General features: G+C 39.7%; 1 protein-coding gene across 1 annotated transcript in view; it reads left to right on the forward strand.

The window, feature by feature from the left end:
* ubap1lb (ubiquitin associated protein 1-like b) overlaps positions 1-24,610 on the forward strand; it is a 40,464-nt gene that overhangs the window by 13,649 nt on the left and 2,205 nt on the right. The window contains exons 3-5 of the mRNA XM_048562834.2: positions 7,757-8,500; positions 15,074-15,283; positions 23,830-23,931. Coding sequence (XP_048418791.1) covers positions 7,757-8,500; positions 15,074-15,283; positions 23,830-23,931 — 1,056 coding nt within the window. The remainder of the gene's footprint in view (positions 1-7,756; positions 8,501-15,073; positions 15,284-23,829; positions 23,932-24,610) is intronic.

Consider the following 24,610-nt stretch of genomic DNA (forward strand, 5'->3'; position numbering starts at 1 on the left):
TTCTGCTTTGGGACCCTACAGCTCTCCCAACTCAATATTGAGTTCAATAATTTTAGGGCCTAAACTCTCCCATGTCACAGCTCCCCCACCCCACACACCCAGCCTTGTTACCACATAGCCTGCAACTACACACCCCCTTTTGTTAGTCATAAGCAGTCCCCATTAACAACTATTCACCCTCGCAGCCTGATCGTTAGCAACTCCTTTGTCTGTCCAACTGTCTTTCTCTCTCTTTGGGCCGTATCGTATTGTTTACTGCCTACACCACCCACCTCCCGAATTTCCGCATATAAACTGATGTTTTCCTCGCCACCATCAGTTCTGAGGAAGGGTCAAAGGACGTGAAACATTAACTCTGTTTTCTCCTTCACAGATGCTGCCAGAATTGCTGAGCTTTTCCAGCAACTTTGTTTTTGTTCTTGATTTACAGCATCTGCAGTTCTTTCAGTTTTTACTTTATTTCAATGATGGCCCAAAATGGTCACAGTGATGAATGAGTACATCATGTGCAATGTTAAGAAACGATCAGTGGAGCTGTCTTCCTTTATTGTGTGTTCTACCTGAAATTAAATATATCATCAAGACTAACTACTCAATAAGACACAAAAACAGAAATTGCTGTGAAAACTCAGCCGGTCTGGCAGCATCTGTGGAGACAAAGCAGAGTTAATGTTTTGGGTCCAGTGACCCTATTTTAGAACGCTGTGTTGTTCAGTGCCATAAAATCAGCACAAAAGATGTTCAGTACTTTAAAAATGTAATGTAAATTGCTCATGGTCCTGCTCATTATCTCAGAGAAAGCATTGTTTTGTATGAACAGAATGTGATTTCGCATAAAATTGCTTTAAGGCTAGAAAATATAATTGCTCTGTCTTCTTCAAATGATCAAAATTATTTTACTGAATTGTGTTGCAGATAAGAACTGTGGCTTTATTTGATAGTTCTTAATAAGGCTTTTGAGATGGCGTGGAAAGGGTAAGCCCTTAGAAAATGAGAGGTGAAACACAAAATTGGAATAAAATATTTAGATGTTAGCGTACTGTGGACTAATTTCCTAAAGAATGCAAAATCCATGTTATTCAGATCGTTTTCTGGTAGTCTTTTGGCATTTATGCCTGAAACATGAGTTTCAGCAAACTATCCAAATGAGAAAGATGTCACAGCCTGAAACTGTCCTCATCTGACCACACTCATGCAGACTTTCTGCTGTAAGGCAGTGATCAGAATTTGGAATCATGACTGATTTTGCTGTCAACGAGTTGCCAGCAGATCTCCAAAACATTGCAGAAGAAACATGGGATGAAATGTAAAAGCATGAAATAACTTGACTGAGACAACAAGATGTAGAGCTGGATGAACACAGCAGGCCAAACAGCATCAGAGGAGCAGGAAAGCTGACGTTTCAGGTCTATACCCATCTTTAGAAAAAAAAACTTGACTGATTACTTTTAGTCTGTATTACCAATATGTATATTTTATCCATTGGTCTAACAGAACTTGAGTATTTTTAATTAAACAAAAAGACATCGTGTCGAAAGTTTACATCTTACACTCTTTAGGATAGAAGCAAAAACACCAAAGTTCGAAGGGAGCAACAATTTTACTGCATGAATAAAGGTACAAATTGGTTGGCAAATCAACTCCAATTAGTCAAGAATGCACCAAATAACAATTGTCCTCCACATTACAATTTAATTCAAAAAAGTTCAATACTTGGGAATGTGCCTTTTACTAGTTTTACTACTGACAAGTTTCCCTGCACTAATATATGTAGCTTCTAGCAAGCATAAGTGAGCCACGTTGTGACTCTGATTTGTGTCCCAAATTAGTTAAGTCTCTTTTCTTCAGTAATTTCAATATATTGAAGGAACTATTATTCACTTCAGTCTGATGTCAACATTGAAAATCAGTTGCGACTGCAACTTTTTTTTCACTACCGTACCGAAAATATGTGAGTAACTATTATGCATTAAATGCAGTGAATCCTCGAGCGCAAGTTTGTCACGATTTTACGATTGTGCTGTATCCAAAACACTCAGTTAATACTTTGACTGGTATATTCGGAGGGATATATTCAAAATTAACTTGTATTGATCTAACTACTCTGACATGATGAATTGCCAACATTTGGTGTTTGAAGTGACCCTTCCATCTGGTGGCAGCTGTGACCATTATTTGGTCTTGCTTCCATTCAAATTTATTGTATATATATTTAAGAGGTAAATCGACTCCTGATTTGGAAATGTTTTCACTTCAGAATTTTTTCTTTCATGTTTTTCGCAATTGCTCGTGGTTTAGTTTTTAATTTCATTTTTCATCATGAGAAGGAATATTTTAAACTTGCTATCTCATAAAGTGGATGCCAATTTGAATTCTTTAAGAAGAGTTTTTTGAAGCTTATTTTTAACAGATTTCCCTGAATTTTTCTTCAATTTTACCCATCTTCCTCCCTTTCTCAGGTTGTGCAACTTTGCAGAACAAGAGTATGTGCTCCACCAACTTTCAGATCTTTTGTTACGATTTCGTCTGAAAGTGTTTCCAATGGATCGTCTCCTCCAATAATCAATATGAAATTGCTTGTAATTTGTAGTTACTGATGAAGAAGCAGTGCCATTCATCTCACCAACAACTTCCTATGAAGTTTCACAGACATTTGAGTAGAATTTGATCTAATGTGGCATCTGATTTTAGTATTGTATTATCTACAGGGAATCAATGATGGGAAAGAAACAGGAAAGGCCTTCAGCATCTCAGATTGAAGGATCTTCATTGAGATACTGAATATCCATATGGGGAAAGCATAGCATAAATTCATTTTGTTTTTTTAGTAATTCAATTTAGAAAGTGGATGGGAGTTAGCAAAAGATGCAGTCAGAAAGGTGAAAGAAAATATTTTATTTTTATTGTTACATCTCAAGCAGAAATTAATTTAAGGAATGAGCACCACACTTGTTAACTTAAATTTTCAGGTGAAGTTTGTTTGTTTCATAGTAATAATCACAAATCTCACCATTAGAGCATCTCTTCTGAATTCGCAGGGCCTAACCTTTGTCGTGTGTCGAGTCAGTAACTAATTGTACATTAAGTTCAGGTCATTGCTTATTTTTCACTGCTGAGTCCTGCAGCATAGTCTGTGATAATAGCCAAGTGAGGAATATTGTAACATGAACCACAATTTTTGGATTTTGTGTCTGTTTTACTGCAGTGCAACAGTGAATGCCATTAGCCTTTCTATCATTAATGTGAAATTCTGGCCAATGTGCACAACTACATTGCTAATGCCTCTCAAAGGACAATTGTAAATGGCAGACTTTCTCTTTTTTGTTCTTCTCAGCTCCAGGTGTTAGGATGTAAAATATGGATCTTCCTAGAGCACATTCCTCTACATTGGGGAAACCAAGCCGAGGCTTGGGCACCGCTTTGCAGAACACCTCCGCTCAGTTCGCAACAAACAACTGCACCTCCCAGTCGCAAACCATTTCCACTCCCCCTCCCATTCTTTAGATGACATGTCCATCATGGGCCTCCTGCACTGCCACAATGATGCCACCCGAAGGTTGCAGGAACAGCAACTCATATTCCGCTTGGGAACCCTGCAGCCATATGGTATCAATGTGGACTTCACCAGTTTCAAAATCTCCCCTTCCCCTACTGCATCCCTCAACCAGCCCAGTTCGTCCCCTCCCCCCACTGCACCACACAACCAGCCCAGCTCTTCCCCCCCACCCACTGCATCCCAAAACCAGTCCAACCTGTCTCTGCCTCCCTAACCGGTTCTTCCTCTCACCCATCCCTTCCTCCCACCCCAAGCCGCACCCCCAGCTACCTACTAACCTCATCCCACCTCCTTGACCTGTCCGTCTTCCCTGGACTGACCTATCCCCTCCCTACCTCCCCACCCACACCTTCTCCACCTATCTTCTTTACTCTCCATCTTCGGTCCGCCTCCCCCTCTCTCCCTATTTATTCCAGTTCCCTCCCCCCATCCCCCTCTCTGATGAAGGGTCTAGGCCCGAAACGTCAGCTTTTGTGCTCCTGAGATGCTGCTTGGCCTGCTGTGTTCATCCAGCCTCACATTTTATTAAAGTTTTCAAGCTGGATGCAGAAAAGTTGACGTATGTGTAGGTTAGTACTTTATGAGCTGACTATGCCGATGACACCACAGCACCAGCAGCCAGGACAAGGCTAAGCACACTGATGGGCCAAGGATGTGTTCTTGAGTTGTTCTGTAATTGCAAGTTATCAGTTTGTCTGTTAAGTAAACCAGTTTAAGATATTTTAAAGCAGGACCTATACTCCTTATCAATCTGGTATGAGAGTACTATTTCTGTACTTTTAAGAGACACAACACAAGAATATGATGTGGTGATCAACAGTGATTTTTCTTTAAAGTGAAGGCTGTGATGCAAGCCAAAAACTCACAGCCAAGATTTGAAGCAGTGCAGAAGTTACATTTACACTATGACCCTGGGGGGAAAAAAATGACTACACAAAAGATGCCAGTTAAACACAGTGAGTATTTGTTTTGTGAGCTGATCTGTGCGATGACTAGTCTGTTCTAAATTGGTCTATAGAAGGTACAAGGCCACGAGTGCAACTATCAGTGCCATTCCTGCAAAAAAAAGAAAATTTCACAAAATACTAAACCTTAAGCCACAGCCAAGAAGAGCACAGAAAATTTCCTTTTTTTTTGAATAAAACAGCCGCATTTTAGAATCCCACATTGTATAGTCTCACTGTCATATAACCCTTATACATTGGGAGCATTTGGAAATGAGAGGCACCTTGTTAAAACATGTAAGATTCTTAGGAGGCTTGACACGGTAATAGCTGAGACATTGTTTCCCTTTGTGGGGAAGTCCAGGACCAAAGTACATAACTTCAGAGTAAAGTGTTACCCAGTGAGGAAAGAGATGAGGTGAAATTTCTTCAATCTGTGGAATATGAGACAAATGCATTTTTAATCAGTAAGGGGATGAAGGATTATGGGGAAAGACAGGCAAGTGGAGCTCAGGATTTTCAGATCAACCATGAAAAGTGGGAGGCTTTCAAAAATGGGATGACAAGAGTTAAGGGACATTATGTTCCTGTTACAGTGAAGGGTATGGCTGGTAAGATTAAGGAACAATGGATGAATAAAGATATTGAGCTTCTAATCAAGAATAAAAGAGAATCTTGCCTTAGATGTAGACAACTTGCCTCAATTGAATCTCTTAATCGATATAAAGAGTGTAGGGGCATCTTTAGAAAGAAATGAGGAAGGCAAAGAAGAGATATGAGACAGCATTGGCAGGTAAGGTTAAGGATAATCCAAAGAGATTCTACAAATTCATTAGGAGCAAGAGGGTAAGTAGAGAGAGGGTGGGGCCTCTTAAAGATCAAGAAGGTCATCTTTGTCTTGAACCCCAGGAGAAGGAAAGATACTAATTGAATATTTCGTGTCTGTTTTACTGTGGAGAAAGAAATGGAGGCTAGAAAATGCAGAAAAATAAATTCTGATGTTTTAAAAACAGTTCAGATTACAGAAGAGGAGGTTCAGGAGGTCTAAGAGAATGTAAAGGTGGATAAATCTCTAGGTCCTGATCTAATGTATCCCAGAACATTGTGGGTAGTAAGGGAGGAAATTGCAAGACCCCCTGCAGAAATATTTTCATCATCTATAATTAAGGGTGAGATGCCTGATGACTGGAGAGTGGCTAATGTTATACCTTTGTTTAAGAAAGGTTGTAAGGAGAAAGTGGGGAACTGTAGACCTGTGAGTCTGACTTTGGTTGTGGGTGAGTTGTTGGAGGTGATTATAAAAGATAGGATTTATGGGCATTTAGAGAGGCAAAAATTGATTAGGGGTAGTTAGCAGGAAAATCGTGTCTCACAAACTTGATTGAGTTTTCTGAGGAAGTTACCAAAAAGATTGATGATGGCAGAGCAGTAGACATTGTTTACATGGATTTTAGTAATAACTTTGACAAGATTTCGCATGGTAGACTAATTAATTAATAAAGTTAGGCCATGTGGGATTCAGGGTGAACTTGCCAATTGGATACTTAATTGGCTTAATGGCAGGAGACGGAGAGTAATAGTGGAGAGTTGCTTTTCAGACTGGAGGCCTGTGACCAGCAATGTTCCACAGGGATCAATTCTGGGTCCTCTTTTGTTTGTCATTTTGTATAAATGGCTTGGATGACAAATGACAAATATAGAAGGCATGGTTAGTAAGTTTGCAGATGACCCCAAAAATAGTGGCATAGCTAACAGTGAAGAAGGTTTTCTTAGATTTCAAACGGATCTTGATCAAATGGGACAATAGACTTTTAAATAGCAGATGAAGTTCAATCTGGATAAATGCGAGGTAATGAATTTTGGTACAACAAACAAGAGTAGGGCTTATACAATTAATGATAGGTCCTTGGGTAGTGTTGTCAAACGGAGGAACCTAGGGGTTCAGGTACATAATTCTTTGAAGCTTGCATTACATATAGAAAGGGTGGTTAAAAAGGTGTCTAGCACACTTGCATTCATTGCTCAGTCCTTTGGTTATAAGAGTTGGGAGATCATGTTGCGGTTGTGCGGGATATTGGTGAGGCCTCTTCTGGAATACTGTGTCCAGTTCTGGTCACCCAGTTATAGGAAGGATATTATCAAGCTGGAGAGGGTTCATTAGAGATTTGCCAGGATATTGCTGGGAGCAGACGGTTTGAGGTATAAAGAAAGGCTGGACAGGCTGGGATTTTTCTCACTGGAGTGTAGGAAGTTGAAAGATGACCTGATAAAAGTTTGTAAAATAATGAGAAGCATAGACAAGTAGTCAGAGCAATTGTCTTTTCCCTAGGTTGGGGACTAGGAGGCATACTTTAAAGGTGAGAGGAGAGAGATTTTTAAAAAGACACGAGGGGCAAATGTTTTACACAGAAGGTGGTATGCATGTGGGATGAACTTTCTGAGGCAGTAGTGGATGTGGGTACAATGTTTAAAAGACATTGGATAAATACCTGAATCGGAAAGTTTTTGAAGGATATGGGCCAGGAGCAGGCAGGTGCGACTAGTTTAGTTTGACATGATGTTTGGTGTGGACTGGGTGGACTGAAGGGCTTGTTTCCATGCTGTAGGATCTTATTGAATGCAGAGTTGTCTTGATAGACCAAATGACCTACTTCTGCTTCTATGTTTTATGGTTTTATGCTTTAGCTTTCAGACTTGGGTTCTTTCTTTCCTGCTCAACCAAGAAATTTCTCCCTTAGACTGCATTGCCTCTAATCTTCATTTCTGCATCTATCTCTTTGCATTACCCACAAGCGGCTATTGTCTGAGTCCTGGGAATTCTAACAAACTCTCCTGTTTACGCACCACATTACATAACACTGATCGCTGCTGTACAGCTGGTTAGTAAAAATTACTCCATGTCCTCTCGCAGTAATGACAGCGTGTGTCTGCTGAATCAGAGTCACATCATCTCATACACTGTCAAATCATTAAGCTAGGCATTCTCATTTTATTGTAACTGTCATCATTTCAAAGCTACTCCCACTGTATGTTTGCTATGTAAGGACATGAATGAAATAACATTTCTGAAATATTGCTATTAATTTCTGCAGAGTTCTGTCCTATGTCCATCAGAACATTAGCAGCGGATTCTCACAGGTCCCAGGGAAGAGGGATTTAGCGGATGATCATAAGATCCTTGTGGAAATCCAACCCTTATGTCTTTAGCACAGCCTCTACCTTGTTTTTGACTAATTTAGTTTGCTCTCTTTTGCAGTATGATTTCACTCTGGAAAAGAAGGTTCTGGAATGGCTGCGAGACCATCCCCGAAGACAGCCTCCAAGGCTTCCACCAACATGTCCACCATTTTGGCTTGCTTTTTCCAATCTTGGAGAAGATGGCACAAATAATAATTCCCAGTGCACTAAAGTTCAAAACGACCATATGGTTTTGCAGACCAAGAGGTTCAGGAGTTTCAGTGTGACAGACATTAAATATGTTCGTGCTACCGCTGTACAGTCAGACTCAGAAAGTGATGATGGATACTCGGAGGATGATGAACTGTCATCGTCTGATGAAAATGAAAAGCAGAAGCTTCCTTCAGTGCCTCATCTCAGGAACAAATTTAATCTTCATTCCAGATTGCTAGATGGGAGACCAGCCTCGTCCCCTTTCAGTTCGGATAGCTCTTCCAGCGGCCAGCACTGTGAAAGATGTCTTAGTGCTAGTTTAACTCGACTCCCGCATATCTCTGACCATAGGCCATCACCTCTTTGCAACAGTATTGATAATGAGGAAGATGTTTGGAGGCATAGATCAAACTGGTCACAGGGACACACACCAAGAAAATTTTGTAGAAAATCTCTCTGTCAGCACGAAAACAACAGAAATGGCAAGAATATGAACTCAGTGCAAATTATGATTGGAAGTCCACCGTTATCCTCTACGCGATGTCACCTGGAAAGATCATTTATGTTCAGGGCAAGAACTCCACTCAGAAAACACAAATCACCACTTCTGGTAAGAACTAGTGGTATCTTTTAGTAACTGCAGTGTGGCATTATCCTGCTTGAAATCATTCTTCAGTGCAAGTTCAGATATAGTGTAATAAATTTGTTATTTCACCCAATGTTTTTCAGAGAAGGAAATCTGCAATCCTTATCTGGTGTGAACAATATGTGACTCCAGGCTCTCACTAACGTGATTGATTCTTCACTGGCTTCTGAAATGGCCTTGAAAGCCACTCAGTTCAAAAGCAGTTAGGGATGGGTGCCCAAATTCCCAGAAAGGGATAAGAAAATACTTGTCAGTCACAAACATGTTCTTCCCAGTCACAAAATATGTCATGTTTGAGAATTCCCAATGATTGTGAAGATAGGAATGCAATTTCTCTTTTGATAAGGGGACCAGTGCAAATCTAATTGCTAACTCGTTGATGAAATTGCATTTGGTTCTGAATCAATTATTCCCCAGACCTCATCAGTGCTACTGTAGAAGTTGATATCTGTTTACTTATCATGATCGAGTAGGCTCACCCCTAGGAGCAGAATTCCTTTCTTTGCCAAGTGGGAAAAAAGACATATATGAATTAAAAAATATACTTAAAGTTAATTATCTGAAGCAATGTGTCTGTAAGTTCATCAGGATATATCTGGTAATTAGGCCTGGTTGAGGGATAACAATCACATTGAATGAACCCTTGTACTCTGGTGTGGATGGAAATTTGTCTCAAAGCTCAATGTCAGGAACAATTTGGACTTATTGTCTGGTTTTCATGCCTCTGCCCAGCTGCAGGAAGTATCTTTGATTGGTGTCTCTCTCAATGCAAGATGTAGGATAGAAATAGGGGGAAGAATGAATTAGAAGCACTGTCCTACTTTTCTTCTCTATGATTAATGCTACAATACTGGGCTAACTGGATTAGTTTTTAAAACCAATATGCTGTGATCTTTCTAAACAAAAATATTTTTAAAAATGCTACCTTTCATTGTAAAGCTTGTATGCCTTTCTGCAATGTAACTGGAAGCATCATTCCCTACCTGTTGGTTCCATGGTAAACCTTCATAAATCACTGGTTTGCTTTCATCTGAAATATGGTGTCCAATTAGTGCATTTTAGGAAGGATGCAGTGACTTCAGAGAGAGTGCAAAAAGAATTTACAAGATGGTTCCAGGAAAGAGGGACTTCAGTTATATCAATGGATCAGAGGATCTCAAGTTGTTCACCTGAGGAAAAAAAATGTTCACTGAAGATAGGATTGAAGATATTCATAATCAGGAGCATATAGTTAGAATGCAGAGAAGGAAGGGTCAAAAATTATAGGACATCCATTGGAGGGTGTGAACAGGAAACATAATGGAAAATGCTTTTACACAGCAAACAGTATAATCTGGAATGCACAGTCTGAAAAGGAGATAGATTCAATTGTGCCTTTCAAAAAGGAATTAGATGAGCAGCTGAAGGGGAGAAAAATTGCATTCCAGCGGGGATGGACCAGGAGTGGGATGAGCTAAATTTCTCTTGCAAAAGAGCCAGCAATAGCTTGGGGCTGAATGTCCTCCTGTGCTGTAACCACTCTATAATTTGAATTTACAAATGCCCAGACACCACGATAATGGTTCAGTCAACTATACAAATTCAGTTAACAGGATCACATCCTTCCTACATGATTAGTAAAAGTCGAGTCAGTTAATAAAAAGATCCAGATTGTTATTTTACATCTCAACATGTTCATCACATCCTTTCTTATCCTGTCTAGTTCTGACTATGAATACCAATGTTTCATGTTGTGTTGAGAACCTTGACGCCTCAGTGCTTCATTCTTCTGCATCATCTACACTATCCAGAAAAAGTCTCTTGAGTCTACTTCTCATTTATAAGCAGCTATATTTTCAATTACATCACCTTTACACCAGAGTAACTTGTACATTCATGTCTTTCCAATTGGGATGAAAGCCAAATAAATAATTATTCATTCAAAAGAGTTGGCCAGGGTATAGTCGAGTATAAGTTGTATCTCCTCAAGAGGCTACTAAATTAACTCAGCCCCACAAGAATTTTTAACAAAATGTTTTACATTATTATTGCCAAATAGAGTTATAGACCCATTGCACTTCAAAGTTGGAGATGACAGTGTCAGCCTTGAAAGAACCAGACCAGACTAAACACTTCCCTGCAGGAAATGGAAGTAAATAAGAGGTTAGTTATTCTGGGATGCTTTGACCTGCCTCCTGATGCACAGTGCAGAGCAGCTTTGGAAACTGCTTGTTATAAGCAGACCCAGTGGAGAAAATTACTTCAGCAATAAGGGAAGCTTCAAATAGTCATTTGATATTACAAAATATTGAGTACTGCTGGGGAAAAAAATGATAAAGTACTGAAAAGACACACTTGCACGTACTAGATGCTACATGTATTATATACAGGATCTCGGGAAGTTTTTTGCAGACAAAAATTTGATCTCACATATTGCTCCAGTTGCAACCAAACAAAATAAATGACAAGGTCAGAAGTCAGATGACACCAGCTTATAGCCCAACAGGCTTATTTAGAACATAGAACATAGAACAGTACAGCACAGAACAGGCCCTTCAGCCCACAATGTTGTGCCGACCATTGATCCTCATGTATGCACCCTCAAATTTCTGTGACCATATGCATGTCCAGCAGTCTCTTAAATGACCCCAATGACCTTGCTTCCACAACTGCTGCTGACAACGCATTCCATGCTCTCACAACTCTCTGTGTAAAGAACCCGCCTCTGACATCCCCTCTATACTTTCTACCAACCAGCTTAAAACTATGACCCCTCGTGCTAGCCATTTCTGCCCTTTATTTGAAACCACAAACTTTTGAGGCAATGCTCCGAAAGCTTGTGATTTCAAATAAACCTGTTGGCCTATAACCTAGTGTCATCTGACGTCTGACCTTGTTCATCCCAGTCCAAAACCGGCACCTCCACATCAAAAATAGGCGACAATCATTCTCTGTTTCATTCCTTACAGCAAAGTCCATCCAATCAGAGTCAATCCTGGGTTTAAATTTAAACAAGGCTTTGCAATTAACTCTCATTCACTATCTAACTGGCATATTCTCCACATTAATGCTTCTAGAGCCGACATGCCAACTAATTAGCACACTCTTCTCATATGGTATTAAATATTAGTCTCCTTTTCACTGGTATTCACGCAAATGTCCTGATGAGGGAAAATTGAAAATCTTCAACAAAATGCGCCCTTTTACAGCAGTACTAAAGAGAAACTTCATTAATTACTACTATGTTTTCTCATACTGTTTGATTGTGTTCTGAATGGGCTGAACATCGAAGTTCACAGTTAACCCACAAGTACAGCACCATTTTCCTGCAACTCATCATGACAGACTCTGCTGATTCAGTATTGGAAAGGATCTTTATTGACATGTTTCCAGCTGTCTCTCAAAACTGCTGACCTTGAAGAAGCAATTTGAAACTGCTAGGTATGAATGTCAATGATGTAAAGTGAGCTTTGGTGTATGTTTAATTTGATTGAAAAGCGTGAAGTTGAAATTAGTCCATCTTAACAGAGAAGCAGCGAAGAAAGGGAACAATCAATTTGTGATTGACTTACATAAATCCCCAACTACATATAAATCATTATACAATAATCTGACCCCACTGGGCTAAAAGAGGCCAAATTATTGAGTGGTAGCATGTATGTGATGTCAACACTTAGTGATAGTAATCGTATAATTCAGATTAAGGTTTACATTAAATGCATAATTAAATAAAAATACATAAAAACTGAGAATAATTCGCTTTCAAACCTTATGATGTTAAGTGAACCATTAAGCTATAATTCAAACAGCTCTTGCTATTTGTTATTTTTAACATGATTTATGGTATTATGATCTAGTGGTCCGAATTGTTATGGGTAATGCCTAATTGATATTAGTACTGGACCATCAGATCAGCAACAGGAGCTGGGCTGAATAGATCATAAATGTTATGTGTCTATTATTATCGAAGCAATCTTTTATAAAAGCATAAGCACACAATGTTGTAGTCTTTGTTTTAACAATAAAACAAAAGTTTATTAACTAGAGAAATGAAGATAAACAGGGAAAAACATTGTATTCTTTTATAATATTGATTCAAAAGATCTTTAAACAAGCAGTAGAATTAACCCAAGTACACTTCATTGATAGAACAGAAACAATAGCTTTGTATTGGAATCTGTACACCCGGTACAGCTTACAATATTCGAGTCATAGAGCTGTACAGCACAGAAACAGACCCTTCGGTCCAACTCATCCATGCTGACCAGATATCCTAAATATATCTAGTCCGATTTTCCAGCATTTGTTCCACATCCCTCTAAATCCTTCCTATTCATCTACCTATACGGATGCCTTTTAAAGGTTGTGATTGTAGCAGACTCCTCCACTTCCTCAGGTAGTTCATTTCATTCACACACCACTCTCTGTGCGAAAAAGTTACCCCTTAGATCCTCTTCAAATCTTTCCCCCCTCAACTTAAACCTATGTCCTCTAGCTTTGGACCCCCCTCCCCCCCATCCTGGGGAAAAGACCTTGTCCGTTCAACTTATCCATGCCCCTCATGATTTTATAAACCTCCGTAAGGTCACCCTCAGCCTCCAGTGCTCTAGGGAAAACAGCCCCAGTGTATTCAGCCTTTCCATACAGTTGAAACTCTTCAGTCCTGGCAACATCCTTGTAAATCATGCCTGAACGTTGTCAAGTTATTACAATTCTTAGAATATCAAGTGTTGTACCTGTAGCAAGACCCAGTCCAGCTAATTTCCAAGGATGGGATGCTCTCTTTCTTACTACTTCGATGAATTTGAAGTAATCAAATTGAACTCATCTGCTGGAACTGAAGGTGACTCTTTTTTAAGTATTGTTATTGTGATCACTGCTAGGCACTTGATTTAGTTCCTTTATGGTGCTATTCTATCCCTTAAATTGCTTAATTTTTTTGTCTTTTTTAAACTCAAAAATCTTATCTTCAGTTCTTTTCCACTGACTGTATTCTAATGCACTTGCCGAGAATTAATAATAACTTCTTGCTCAAAGATAATTTTATTAAAGTTATTTTCTTATTCCAGCAAAAAAAAACATCTCAGCATTTCAGAGCTTGATGCACGCTTCTGTCTTGAATGACTTACAGTCACAGACTGAAAATGACATTCAGAGTCTGGAAAGTTCTCCCCTAGACCCTCTGGAAAGTTCCTCTAAAGAACTCTGTATAACTTCCTCTAACTTGGAATTATATGCATTTAAATTTTAAAAGCTAATTGTTAGTTCTACACATACAGAAAACCCAAACATGTAGTAAACGATATTAAAATGCATAAACACAAATCTCGCACTTTCATCACAGTAGTAAAAAACAGAGGTGGGCATCCCTTAATAATTGGCCCAATTAATTTTAAACGATGTATGCATTAAGTATAGCCATCTGCCATTGATTTGATCTACAAGCTGTAGGAAGTAGTCAGAAAGCTAGCTTCGCTTTTTGCTTGCAGAATATGCCACATGGTCAGGACCATAGATTGATCAGAAGGACCAAATTATAAAAAGTTGCCGTGCCATCTTTGAAAACATTCTGACAAGAGGACATTGATCTGAAACAATTGCTCTGTCTCCCTCTCCAAAGATTCTGGATATTTCCAGCATTCAAAATCTTTAGTTGAAAATCCTGCTTGCACAGGAGATGACATTCAGTTACAATGCACATTTGTAAAGCTGAGTAAAAGCATTCATGCTTTAGCTCGGTGATTAGCACTGCTACTTCACAGCGCTAGGGACCCAGGTTTGATTCCACCCTCAGGAAATTGTGTTGAGTTTGCATATTCTCCCTGTGTCTTGTGGGTTTCCTTTTGTGCTCTGGTTTTCTCCCACAGTCCAGAAACATGCAGGCTGGGTGGATTAGCCATGGGAAATTATGTATGCTCTTTGAAGGGTTGGTATGAACTTGATGGGCCAAATGACCTGCTTACACACTGTAGGGATTCAATGTCCTCCTAGTCCAATGGTAATCATACATCAGATTATGCAGAAGACAGGGTGAGACAAGTTTCGTTGGTGTACTTTTTTAAAATTTAATTACAATACATTTTTAAAAAATTAAATGTTAACAACATGCTGTGTCATTTTAAGCAATTGTGCCAATGCAAAAACTAGAGAAGTGGCTTACAAATTGAATATTGAATAATCTCCAAGTGTTTAGTCTCAGTTGAAGTTTTCTCTGCAGACTACACCAAGAAACCGCAATTATGTTTCCAAACTGTAAAACACCGCAAGCTCAGCCAAGATGCTGGAGCAATTTGCAATTTCTTTAGTGGGCTCCTCTTTTCAAAATCTTCACATTTCTAAGCATTTGCCGACAGTGAGGAGTAATTCTACTGCTCTGTGATGAGATATTAGATAGGGACCCTTGGAACAGAGAAATGTGAAACCAAGGAAGATTTAAATAAAGAACAAATCCTTTCCTGGATGAAAACAAACAAAACTCTTTTATCGGACTTAAGGTTCGCTGTACGAAATGCAATGATAGCTAACTTGTATTCTGAATGTTTATTTGTTCTTTCACAGACCCTCAGTAAGCATTCCTGCCTTCCGGCGCCTCCGTCAACTCCAAGACCTTTATATTCTCACAAAACTCTCCCAGACTCTACTGCTGACCTACTACTGGCACTGAGTCAAAAAGAGCAGGACCTCATCCAGCCACTGATGAGACAGGGCTACCCAATAAGCAGAGTGATTTGGGCGATCCAGAACGTGGGACAACAAAGCAGAAAGCAGGTGTGTTTACCTCTCCTTGCTTAAACACAGCGCATCACACCAAAACCTACCTTTTTAAAACATACTTATTTTAGTTTTTTTTCCTTTCAAAATGTCAAAATATTGTACAAGCAGAAAACTAGAGCTGTTCAAGGTTTGTGGGAAGAAAATGAGTGTATGGTATTCAGATGGAGGATCAACCACGGTCATATTGAATGGTAACGCAGGCTCAAAGGACCGAATGGCTTACTCCTAGCTTCTATGTTCTATTTTACAGGTTGGGAGGGTGGTCACTCTCATGGATGGACAAATTAGTAAGGGAGCTCACGTCGGACTTTGAAATCCAACCTCCAGTGATGTTGGATTTTGCAACACTCCCTGATAGGTGATTTTTGAATGTTTTTGGTAGTGAGGGGAGGATTGGGGGCAGGGGGCAGTATTGAATTCAGTCCTTTGTTTCAACACAGCATGTCTGACAAGAGGGAAGAACTGACTGAGTTTGATCCTCCAGCTCCATAGTATTTTGCATTCTAATAAGCAACTGCAGATCAACACTGGGTAACCATGCTGACGAATCTTGGCACTGGGGATTCATTGGGTAGGCCTTTTCATTCTGGGTTGGAAATTTGATGTCTGGATCAAATGCAGATCCAGAATGTGTAATGTTTTGGGACGTTTGATTGGCCAATTTGCTCTTGGAAAGCTCCTCACCATCCAATTAAGCGTGGCATGCAGGCTTTCAAAATTTGGTAGCCAATACCATCTGCAGGTAAGAGGCAGAAAGAACACTTCCATCCTGATGCACCCCTCTCAGTCCCATTAATGTAGATATTTTCCAGTCAATCTGTTCAGAGATGTTATTATACACCTCTGGAGCAGATGGGATTTGAACAGGTCTCCTGGCTCAGAGGCATGGCACTAACACTGCACCACAAGAGCTCCTAGCACCTTTAATGTATTTAAAATTCAAGTTTGGTTGTGGAGGGGAAGGTCCTCAATGGGACAGTCTGCTGCCAAAGCTGCAACCGGGTAGGAATGGCCTTAGTGCCTATTGTTTCTGATAGGGGACTGTCTCCAGGTTGCTCCTGAGGCAGTGGGTGAGGGTGGGCACAGATTGACTCGAAAGTTCCAGCTTGCCTCTACTCCTTGGCCTTAATCATCCTTTTCAATAGACTTAGCAAGCTGCCTGTCTCTGCTGTGGCAGGGAAGCAGCGTGCTGGCTAGAGTGGGGGTACTCCACCTCACCCTCCCCACCAGCATTCCAGAGTAAAGCTCGTGCCGAGGTCCTCAGCTAAGGGAGAAGTCAGCTGGTGTCTACAGTTAACCGCAGTTAGCTCCACTCTCCCGAGGGAAAGAAAATGTCATATTGGTGAAGTATTGCTGCTGGATCTTGTCCTGTTGCTTGATTGCGCAAAGCTGAAAAGGGATGTCACTGTCCACCCGTCCCTTCCTCTGGCGGAGGGGAAAGCAGGACACTTAGAGAAATCTGTGAATTGGTCTATCCACTTCTCTTAAACCTTGGCAGAAACAAACCAGCTGGTGACCATAGCCATCCAAACCTATTAATCAAGTCACTTGTCCAAAAGCTGCAGTGGCAATTGAAATAATCTAAACTCAACAAATATCTAGGAGTCAATGTGTCTTTAATCATCTCTCCAGAAATGTGCAGATTAAATGAAAAACCAAAGAACTGCAGATGCTGGAAATCAGACACAAGTACAGAAATTGCTGGAATAACTCAGCATTTTGGGTCCAGTGACCCATCTGCAGAGGTTCTGAAGAGTTCTGTTAACTTTGCTTTCTCTCAACATGTGCTGCTGGACCTGCTGAATTTCTCCAGAAATTTATGTTTTTGTGTGCGCAGATAAAGAAATGATGAGGGTCATGGACAGAGTGGGTAGGAAGCAGCTGTTTCACTGAGGTGAAGGATCAATAATGAGTGAACATTATTTTAAAGTGAAAGGCAGGAGGTTTAGAGGGGAGTTGAGGGAAAATATTTTCACCCAGACGGTGGTGAGGGTCTGGAATGCACTGCCTAGGAGGGTGGTTGAGGCAGGAAACCTCACAAACTGTAAAAAGCACTTGGATGAGCACTTGAAATGTCATAACAAGTCCAAATCATGGAAAGTGGAATCAGTGTAGACAGATAATGATTTGTTGCCATTTATGCAGATTTGATGGGCCAAAGGGCTTCCTCTGTTCTGTATAATTCATTTACTCTATAAATATCTGCAGTCAGAAATTGCTAATTTATTAATGGCAACATTGTTTTAAAACAAATTCCAGGAAACATACAAAAATGCTCTGAACAACTAAACTCATGTCTTTTTCCTTAAATATTATCAAAGGCATTCTGATGTATACTTGGTTTGTGATTTTAGTCATTTGGAATTAACGGCTTGACTAAACTAAACAAAGCAGATTAGCTTGCAAACGTTAAGCTTTTGCTGCACTGCTTGTCTGTAATAATGTACTCTACTTAATGGGCTAGAATTTGCCATAGTCAATGAATGAATAGTGCTTTCCACATGGCCATTTAGTTTTTATGATCTTTTGTACCGGAGGGTGTTGCTGTAAACATGAGATACAGTCAACGTGGTACTGATTTGAGTATTTGGCATGCATGTGAAGAGGATAATGAGTTGTGTACCTTCTTCACCAATTATACAGAAAATTGTGAACGAACCATGGAGTATTGGAATCAAGAAATATCAATGGAATAGTTAACTTAATTGCAAATCAAGTGCAGAATGCAAAATGAAGAGAGGTAACCAAAGTGAGGATTAAGTGAATGAAAGAAAGAGGCAAAAAGAAAATATTAAGAAAAACAATTTTTTAAACCTCCAAAGCAATTAAAATCTGAAAGAATGAGACCCCACAGTTGTAAATATTAATTTTTAGTGGCAGGGCGATTGAATTGAAGTCAATAAGACTTATCACACTGTTAAAAGGGTTACTGAAATTGAAATGAGCAAAGACCAAGTTTCGGCAGCAGCTTTGTCCGTTTCCAAGATATCAGAACAGGAAATTCATGCCATCTGAAACATTTGATTAAGGAATTCAGACTGTGAGATGCTGTTTTTGCACCGTTTACAAAGAAGTTGCACATCTCAGACAATTTCTTATGGGTTTTCATATTTAATTGCACATCTGCACTTGTTTAAAGTTGCTGTCTGATTTGTGCCTAAATGATAAGCACTAGTAACTTTTACTGGTATAGCTCACAGAATTTACTGGAAAAAATATCTTGGCCACAGTCGCTACAGCTGATGCCATTTTATTCCAGCTCAAGTAATTCCACAGTAAAAACAAAATAATAAGAGGTTTAAGCTGGAAACATTTTTTGGCTCCATTGATTTTTCTTTTGGATCCTTTAATAGTCAGCCTTAGAAATTCTTGACATTCTGAATGTGGATGTTTAGAGAGCAGGGAAAAAACACTCAGCTATTAGGAATAGTTTTCTATTGGACAGCTATATCATTTGAAGCTGCCGCCAGTTTTCTCTTTTACTCTTTGTGTTTTAACCTTGATTTCACCGACAAAGCATTTCAAATTGCTAATGACAAAGACTAAGGGATTTATTATTAACCCTGACAGCAGAAATAATGCAATAGCCTAAAAATGAACTTAAAGGTTGTGAATCCTTTTGTATGTAATTTTACTTTCCTGACAAGCTATCAGGGTCATACACTCTGTGTGAATCCATAAAGTCATATCGATGATCTGCATTTGTAAGCCTTATTTCCTGTTTAAGATGAGGGTTTGTAATCTAGCAGTTCCCAAAGTGGAAATCAGGACCCCAGACAGGATCACAAGCTTAAGCATTGAGATCACGATCTCTGAGGCAAAAATGGCTGCTGTGCAACAGCGTGACAGCTAACCTACCAAACTTTCCGTTCTCACTGAGGGGTGTTACCATCCTAGCTGATGTTATTACTGCAGAAGTCAAACCCAGGACTGAAATCAGCTTGATAGATTGTATTTAATGTTTTTTTTTAATTTAACAAGGTGGTCTTTTCTCTAAAACACCAGCGCACACAAGTCATGCTATTTATTTGTGGCACAATTCAAAATAAACATAACAAATACAATCCCATCTATTTTCAACACTATCAATTTACAGTACTCAAACACCAGAGAGAACATATTTCTCTATCACATAAATCATTTTAACTTAACGGTCTTTTTCAAAACTTTTCATGACAGTTTGGAAGCCTATTCTTGATTTAATGCGCACCTGAACTTAGACTTTCTCAACTTTAAATAACCTTTCAGGTTTCTAGCCTGGAGCATTCAAACACTGACCTTATATTATGGTAATCTAATTTATAACTTTTCTGAATGAACGTATGACTTTATAAGAACCTGTTTCAAACATCTAATTTCAATCTGGACATCTACAAACTGACAAATGTAAGCTTTCCAAGCTATGGATTCCGCCCCAATTCATGATCCTTCTCAGCAGAAAGCACGCTAATTTTTCTCAATGGTTACTCTGTCCACTCGTAGAACTCTCCTAATGAAAACAAATTCCTGCTATCACCCTAGGGACCCCCTGTTTTAGACTAGTTTCAAAAAATCATGGCTGCATTTTTAATACTAACAATTTAATTTTTAAACCCCATATACACATAGATCAAAACCACATGCCATTTGTTAAAAAGACAAATATAAAATAAAATGATATTAAACTATATTTTAAAATGAGTCACAATGGTGGAAAGTGGAAAGATAGTGGAATTTGAATTCAATAAATAGAAATCTGGAACTAAGAGTCTAATGCTGACCATGAATCCGTTGTCAATTGTCAAGTAAAACTCATCTGGTTCACTAATATCCTTTAAGGAAGGAAATCTGCTATTGTTACTTTGTCTGGCCTACATGTGACTCCAGACCCACAGTAATGTGGTTAACTCTTAACTGCCCTCTGGGTAATTAGGGATGGGCAATAAATGCTGGCTTAGCCAGCAACGTCCTCACCCATGGGTGAATAAATTTTTTAAAAGTGTAATGACAATTTTTAGAACTCAAAATTGTGTGATAGAATGAAAATGTTTTGGAAACACTGATCTAAACACTTGCAAAATGAGTAAGTGTTACTCTCCTGAATAAAAACAGGCAGAGCACTTTATATGGTGAGCAACATGGGCCTGACTGAATACTGACATTTCTCTATGACAGGGTGGACAACGCTAACCTGCTGAATTCACAGAGTTTCTGCAGAATTTGCTCATAGGCAATGCTTTTGTATTGTGTAACTTTTATTAGAAACCCAGTTTTGGCCTGTCAACCTGCAGATCTCACTTTGATGACCCCTAAGCATGTTAGAAATAAAATTCCCTATTAGTCAATACAGTGCAAGGAGTTTGCCATTCAGCTCATTATAGACCTATACCAAAAGCTCTTTTTAACGCATCAGCAATGGCTCAGTGGTAGCACACTTGCTTTTCGTCATGAGGTTCGGGATTCAAGATGCATTGGAGGACCTTCGTACAGAAATCATAGCTGACATTCTAATACAGCCAATGAAGCGAGGTGATGGCCTAGTGGTATAATCACTGCACTGTTAATTTAGAGTATTCCAGGGACCAGGATTCAAATCCTGGCAGATGGTGGAATTTTAATTTCAATTAATAAAAAAAATCTGGAATTAAGAATCTAATGATGACCATGAATCAATTGTTGAATGTCAGGAAATGTTCATCTGGCTTATTAATGTCCTTTAGGGAAGGAAGCTGCTATCTTTACCTGGTCTGGCCTACATGTGACTCCAGACCCACAGCAGTGCGGTTGATTCTTAACTGTTCTTTGGGTAGTTAGGGATGGGCAATAAATGCTGGCCCAGCCAAGGATGCCCATATCTCTTGTGAATGAATAATTTAAAAACTACAGGTCTGAAGGAGTGCTGCATTGTAAGAGGAGCTGTCTTTAGGATGAATCATGAAAGCAAAGTTGTTGGACATAAAATATCCCATAGCACTTCATTGTAGAAGAGAAAACACGTTCCCCCAGTTTGCTGCTCAATGAATATCACAATAAGAAGATTATATGTTCTTCATCACATTGTTACTTATAGAAGCTTACTGTCCACAACTGGTTCCTGCATTTCATATACTGTGACAGTGATCACATGTTTAATGTACTTCATTGGTTGTATAGATGCTTTGGCTGATGGTCATGAAGAGTGTTATCTCCTTAAATACAAATGTCTATTTCTTTCTTAGTATTCTCGGAACATATTGAAGATTGGTCATTTCACTGAGGGTTAGACATGCCTGTTGAGTTATGAAAGCTTCTTTAGAAATAATGTATTTTAACTTTAACTTAATCAAAAACATTGGAATAATCAAATGAAATTATATGTATTGTGTGTGTGTGTGTGTGTGTGTGTGTGTGTGTGTGTGTATGTGTGTTATTGGTGAGGGCAGCTTTTATTTTTCATCCTAAAGGAGGAGGTAACAGTGAGCTGAAGGAGAAGTGGTGAGCTGAAGGAGGTAATAGTGAGGTGAAGGAGGTAATAGTGAGCTGAAGGAGATCGTCGTGAGCTAAAGGAGATAATAGTGAGGTGAAGGGGGTAACAGGTGAAGGAGGTAATAGCGATGTGAAGGAGATTGTGGTGAGCTGAAGGAGGTAATAGTGAGCTGAAGGAGAAATGGTGAGGTGAAGGGTGTGACGGTGAGCTGAAGGGTGTGACAGTGAGGTGAAAGGTGTGACGGAGAGCTGAAGGAGGCGATGTTGAGCTGAGGAGGCGATGGTGAGGTGAAGGAGGCGATGGCGAGCTGAAGGGTGTAACGGTGAGGCGAAGGAGATCGTGATGAGCTGAAGGAGGCAATGGCGAGGTGAAGGGTGTAACGGTGAGGTGAAGGAGATCGTGATGAGCTGAAGGAGGCGATGGCGAGGTGAAGGAGGCGATGGCAAGCTGAAGGGTGTAACGGTGAGGCGAAGGAGATCGTGATGAGCTGAAGGAGGCGATGGCGAGGTGAAGGGTGTAACGGTGAGGCGAAGGAGATCGTGATGAGTTGAAGGAGGCGATGGCGAGGTGAAGGAGGCGATGGCGAGCTGAAGGGTGTAACGGTGAGGCGAAGGAGATCGTGATGAGCTGAAGGAGGTAATGGTGAGCTGAAGGAGGTGATGGTGAGCTGCCTTCTTGACAATTGCAGGCATTGAGGTGTGTGGACACCACAGGGCTGTTAGGAAGGATGTTCCAAAATGTTTACTCAGCCACAGTGAAGGAATGTTGATACTGTTTCAAATCAGGATGGGTGTCAGTTGTGACGGAACTGGTTGGCGGTGGTGTTGTCATTCCATCAACTGCCCTAGTCCACCTGGGTAATGGAGGTTTTGGGTTTGGAAGTCTGTTGCAGGCACCTTGGCGAATTGCTGTAGTGCACCTAGGAGATGGTGCACAAATAAACAAAGTAAGCGTCAGATAATTAGAATTTAGTGTGTCAAACGCTCATGCATTAGAAGCTACATATATTAATGCACAGGTCCTGTTCTTTGCAGACAGAAAGAATGTTAACACTGCAGTTGTTTCAACTCAACACAACTAGAAGAAGCCATTGCTTTGTTCATTCCTCAGGGCAATGCCTTGACTAAACAGAATCAACCTGCCTCGATAAACATTTAAACAAAGCTGACAGCCAACAATCACTCATTATCTAACCTGTGAAATCTTTATGGCAACATCTCTATCAATCAAAGTCCACTTGCCAACCAATCAGTACTCTTCTTTAATACAGCATGTGTGTTATTTTCCATTTATGTTGGTATTTCTTGCAAATTGTCCGGAAAAATACACGACAAAAACTTTAAGAAAATGTTGCTCTTTCATCAACACTCAACATTTTAATTTTGTTGTTTGAGCAAATATTAAATTATTTTCCTTATTTCCCTCTGATTCTTGTAATCAGTGTTCTCTCGAGGTTGCGTGTGCAGCCACCCCAATGTTCAGTGCACGGCAATCAGTTTGCCAATGTGGATCACAACATTGACTTCTCTCAGAAGTCTGTGCAGAAAAAAAAGGAACACTGCTTGTAATCAAGAAATGATATAGTAAACTACCTGAAATAGTTGGAGAAATGAGTAATAAAATCAATATGGTGCATTTTTTCATAGAATCCCTACAGTGTGGAAGCAGGCCATTCAACCAATCAAGTCCACACTGATCCTCCAAAGAATATCCCATCCAGACTCACCCTGTCCCTGTAACCCAGCATGTCCATTGGCGAATTCCATTTAGCTTGCGTATCCCCAGATGTTATGGCCAACTCACCTAATCTGCACACCTTTGGACTGTGGGAGGAAACCCATGCAGACACAGGGAAAATGTGCCACACAGTTGTCTAAGGCTGGAATTGAACCCAGGTCCCTAACACTGTGAAGTAGCAGTGCTAACCACTAAGCCCCATGCTGCTCCTCCTGCATTGATTTTATTAATTAAATAGTCACTAATGTTCATAAGTTTTCTGTAGTGTGATGTTTGCAGTCTAATGTTATAAAGTAATGTTGGGGTTGTTTTTCTGCAGTAATTTCAATCTTTAATTGCGTAGTAATTTTTTTACCAGATCCTCAAGTATTTGCGTGCCTGGGACCGTCTCTGTAAGGAGGGCTATAAGGAGACGCTTGTGGAAGAAGCCATGGAGATCTTTCAGAATTCAGAGGAAAAGGCATGAAACTCATCAAAGTCCTTTTGTTTTCACTTTTTCTTTCTTATGCTGCCCTTCAAATATCATATTGAAAAAGTACAAATTGTCTAATATTTTATCCATATTCTGTTGAATAATCTAAATCTAAAAATTTCTGCAAGTAATAAATTTATATTACATTTATATTTTATACCCAATATACATTTATGCAATATTTTGTTAGAACCTAATGGGATTACCACTGGTTTTATAATTGAAGGATTGCTTTCAAATTGCAGCCATAATAGTGACGAATGCAACGCTGTGACCAATTTTCACACAGCAAGATCCTGAAAAGCAAACCAATGAAAGGATAGATCAGTGTGTTTCTGGGGATGTTCTTCAAGGAGGGATGTTGGCCCTAACATTAGAAGAATTCCATTTCACTCTTCAAATAGTGCCTTGAGAAATATTTACATCCACCTGAAATACATTGTGGTTTACCCTGCAGCACTGAAATCTTTGTTCAGACCATGTGCTCAACTCATGGTTGTGTGAGTCGGTATGCTGGATTACAATTTTATTCCACGATCTGACCCAGGAATAAGAGGACTACCAATGGTTCAATAATGCAGCATTCCTTTGCCAAGACAGTGAAGTGATAGCATAGATTACTAGCCAAGTTCATAATGAGGTCTGAACCTTAAACCTTCTGACTCCA

The sequence above is a fragment of the Stegostoma tigrinum genome, chromosome 33 (genome assembly GCF_030684315.1).
Source record: "Stegostoma tigrinum isolate sSteTig4 chromosome 33, sSteTig4.hap1, whole genome shotgun sequence".
NCBI classification, from domain to species: domain Eukaryota; kingdom Metazoa; phylum Chordata; class Chondrichthyes; order Orectolobiformes; family Stegostomatidae; genus Stegostoma; species Stegostoma tigrinum.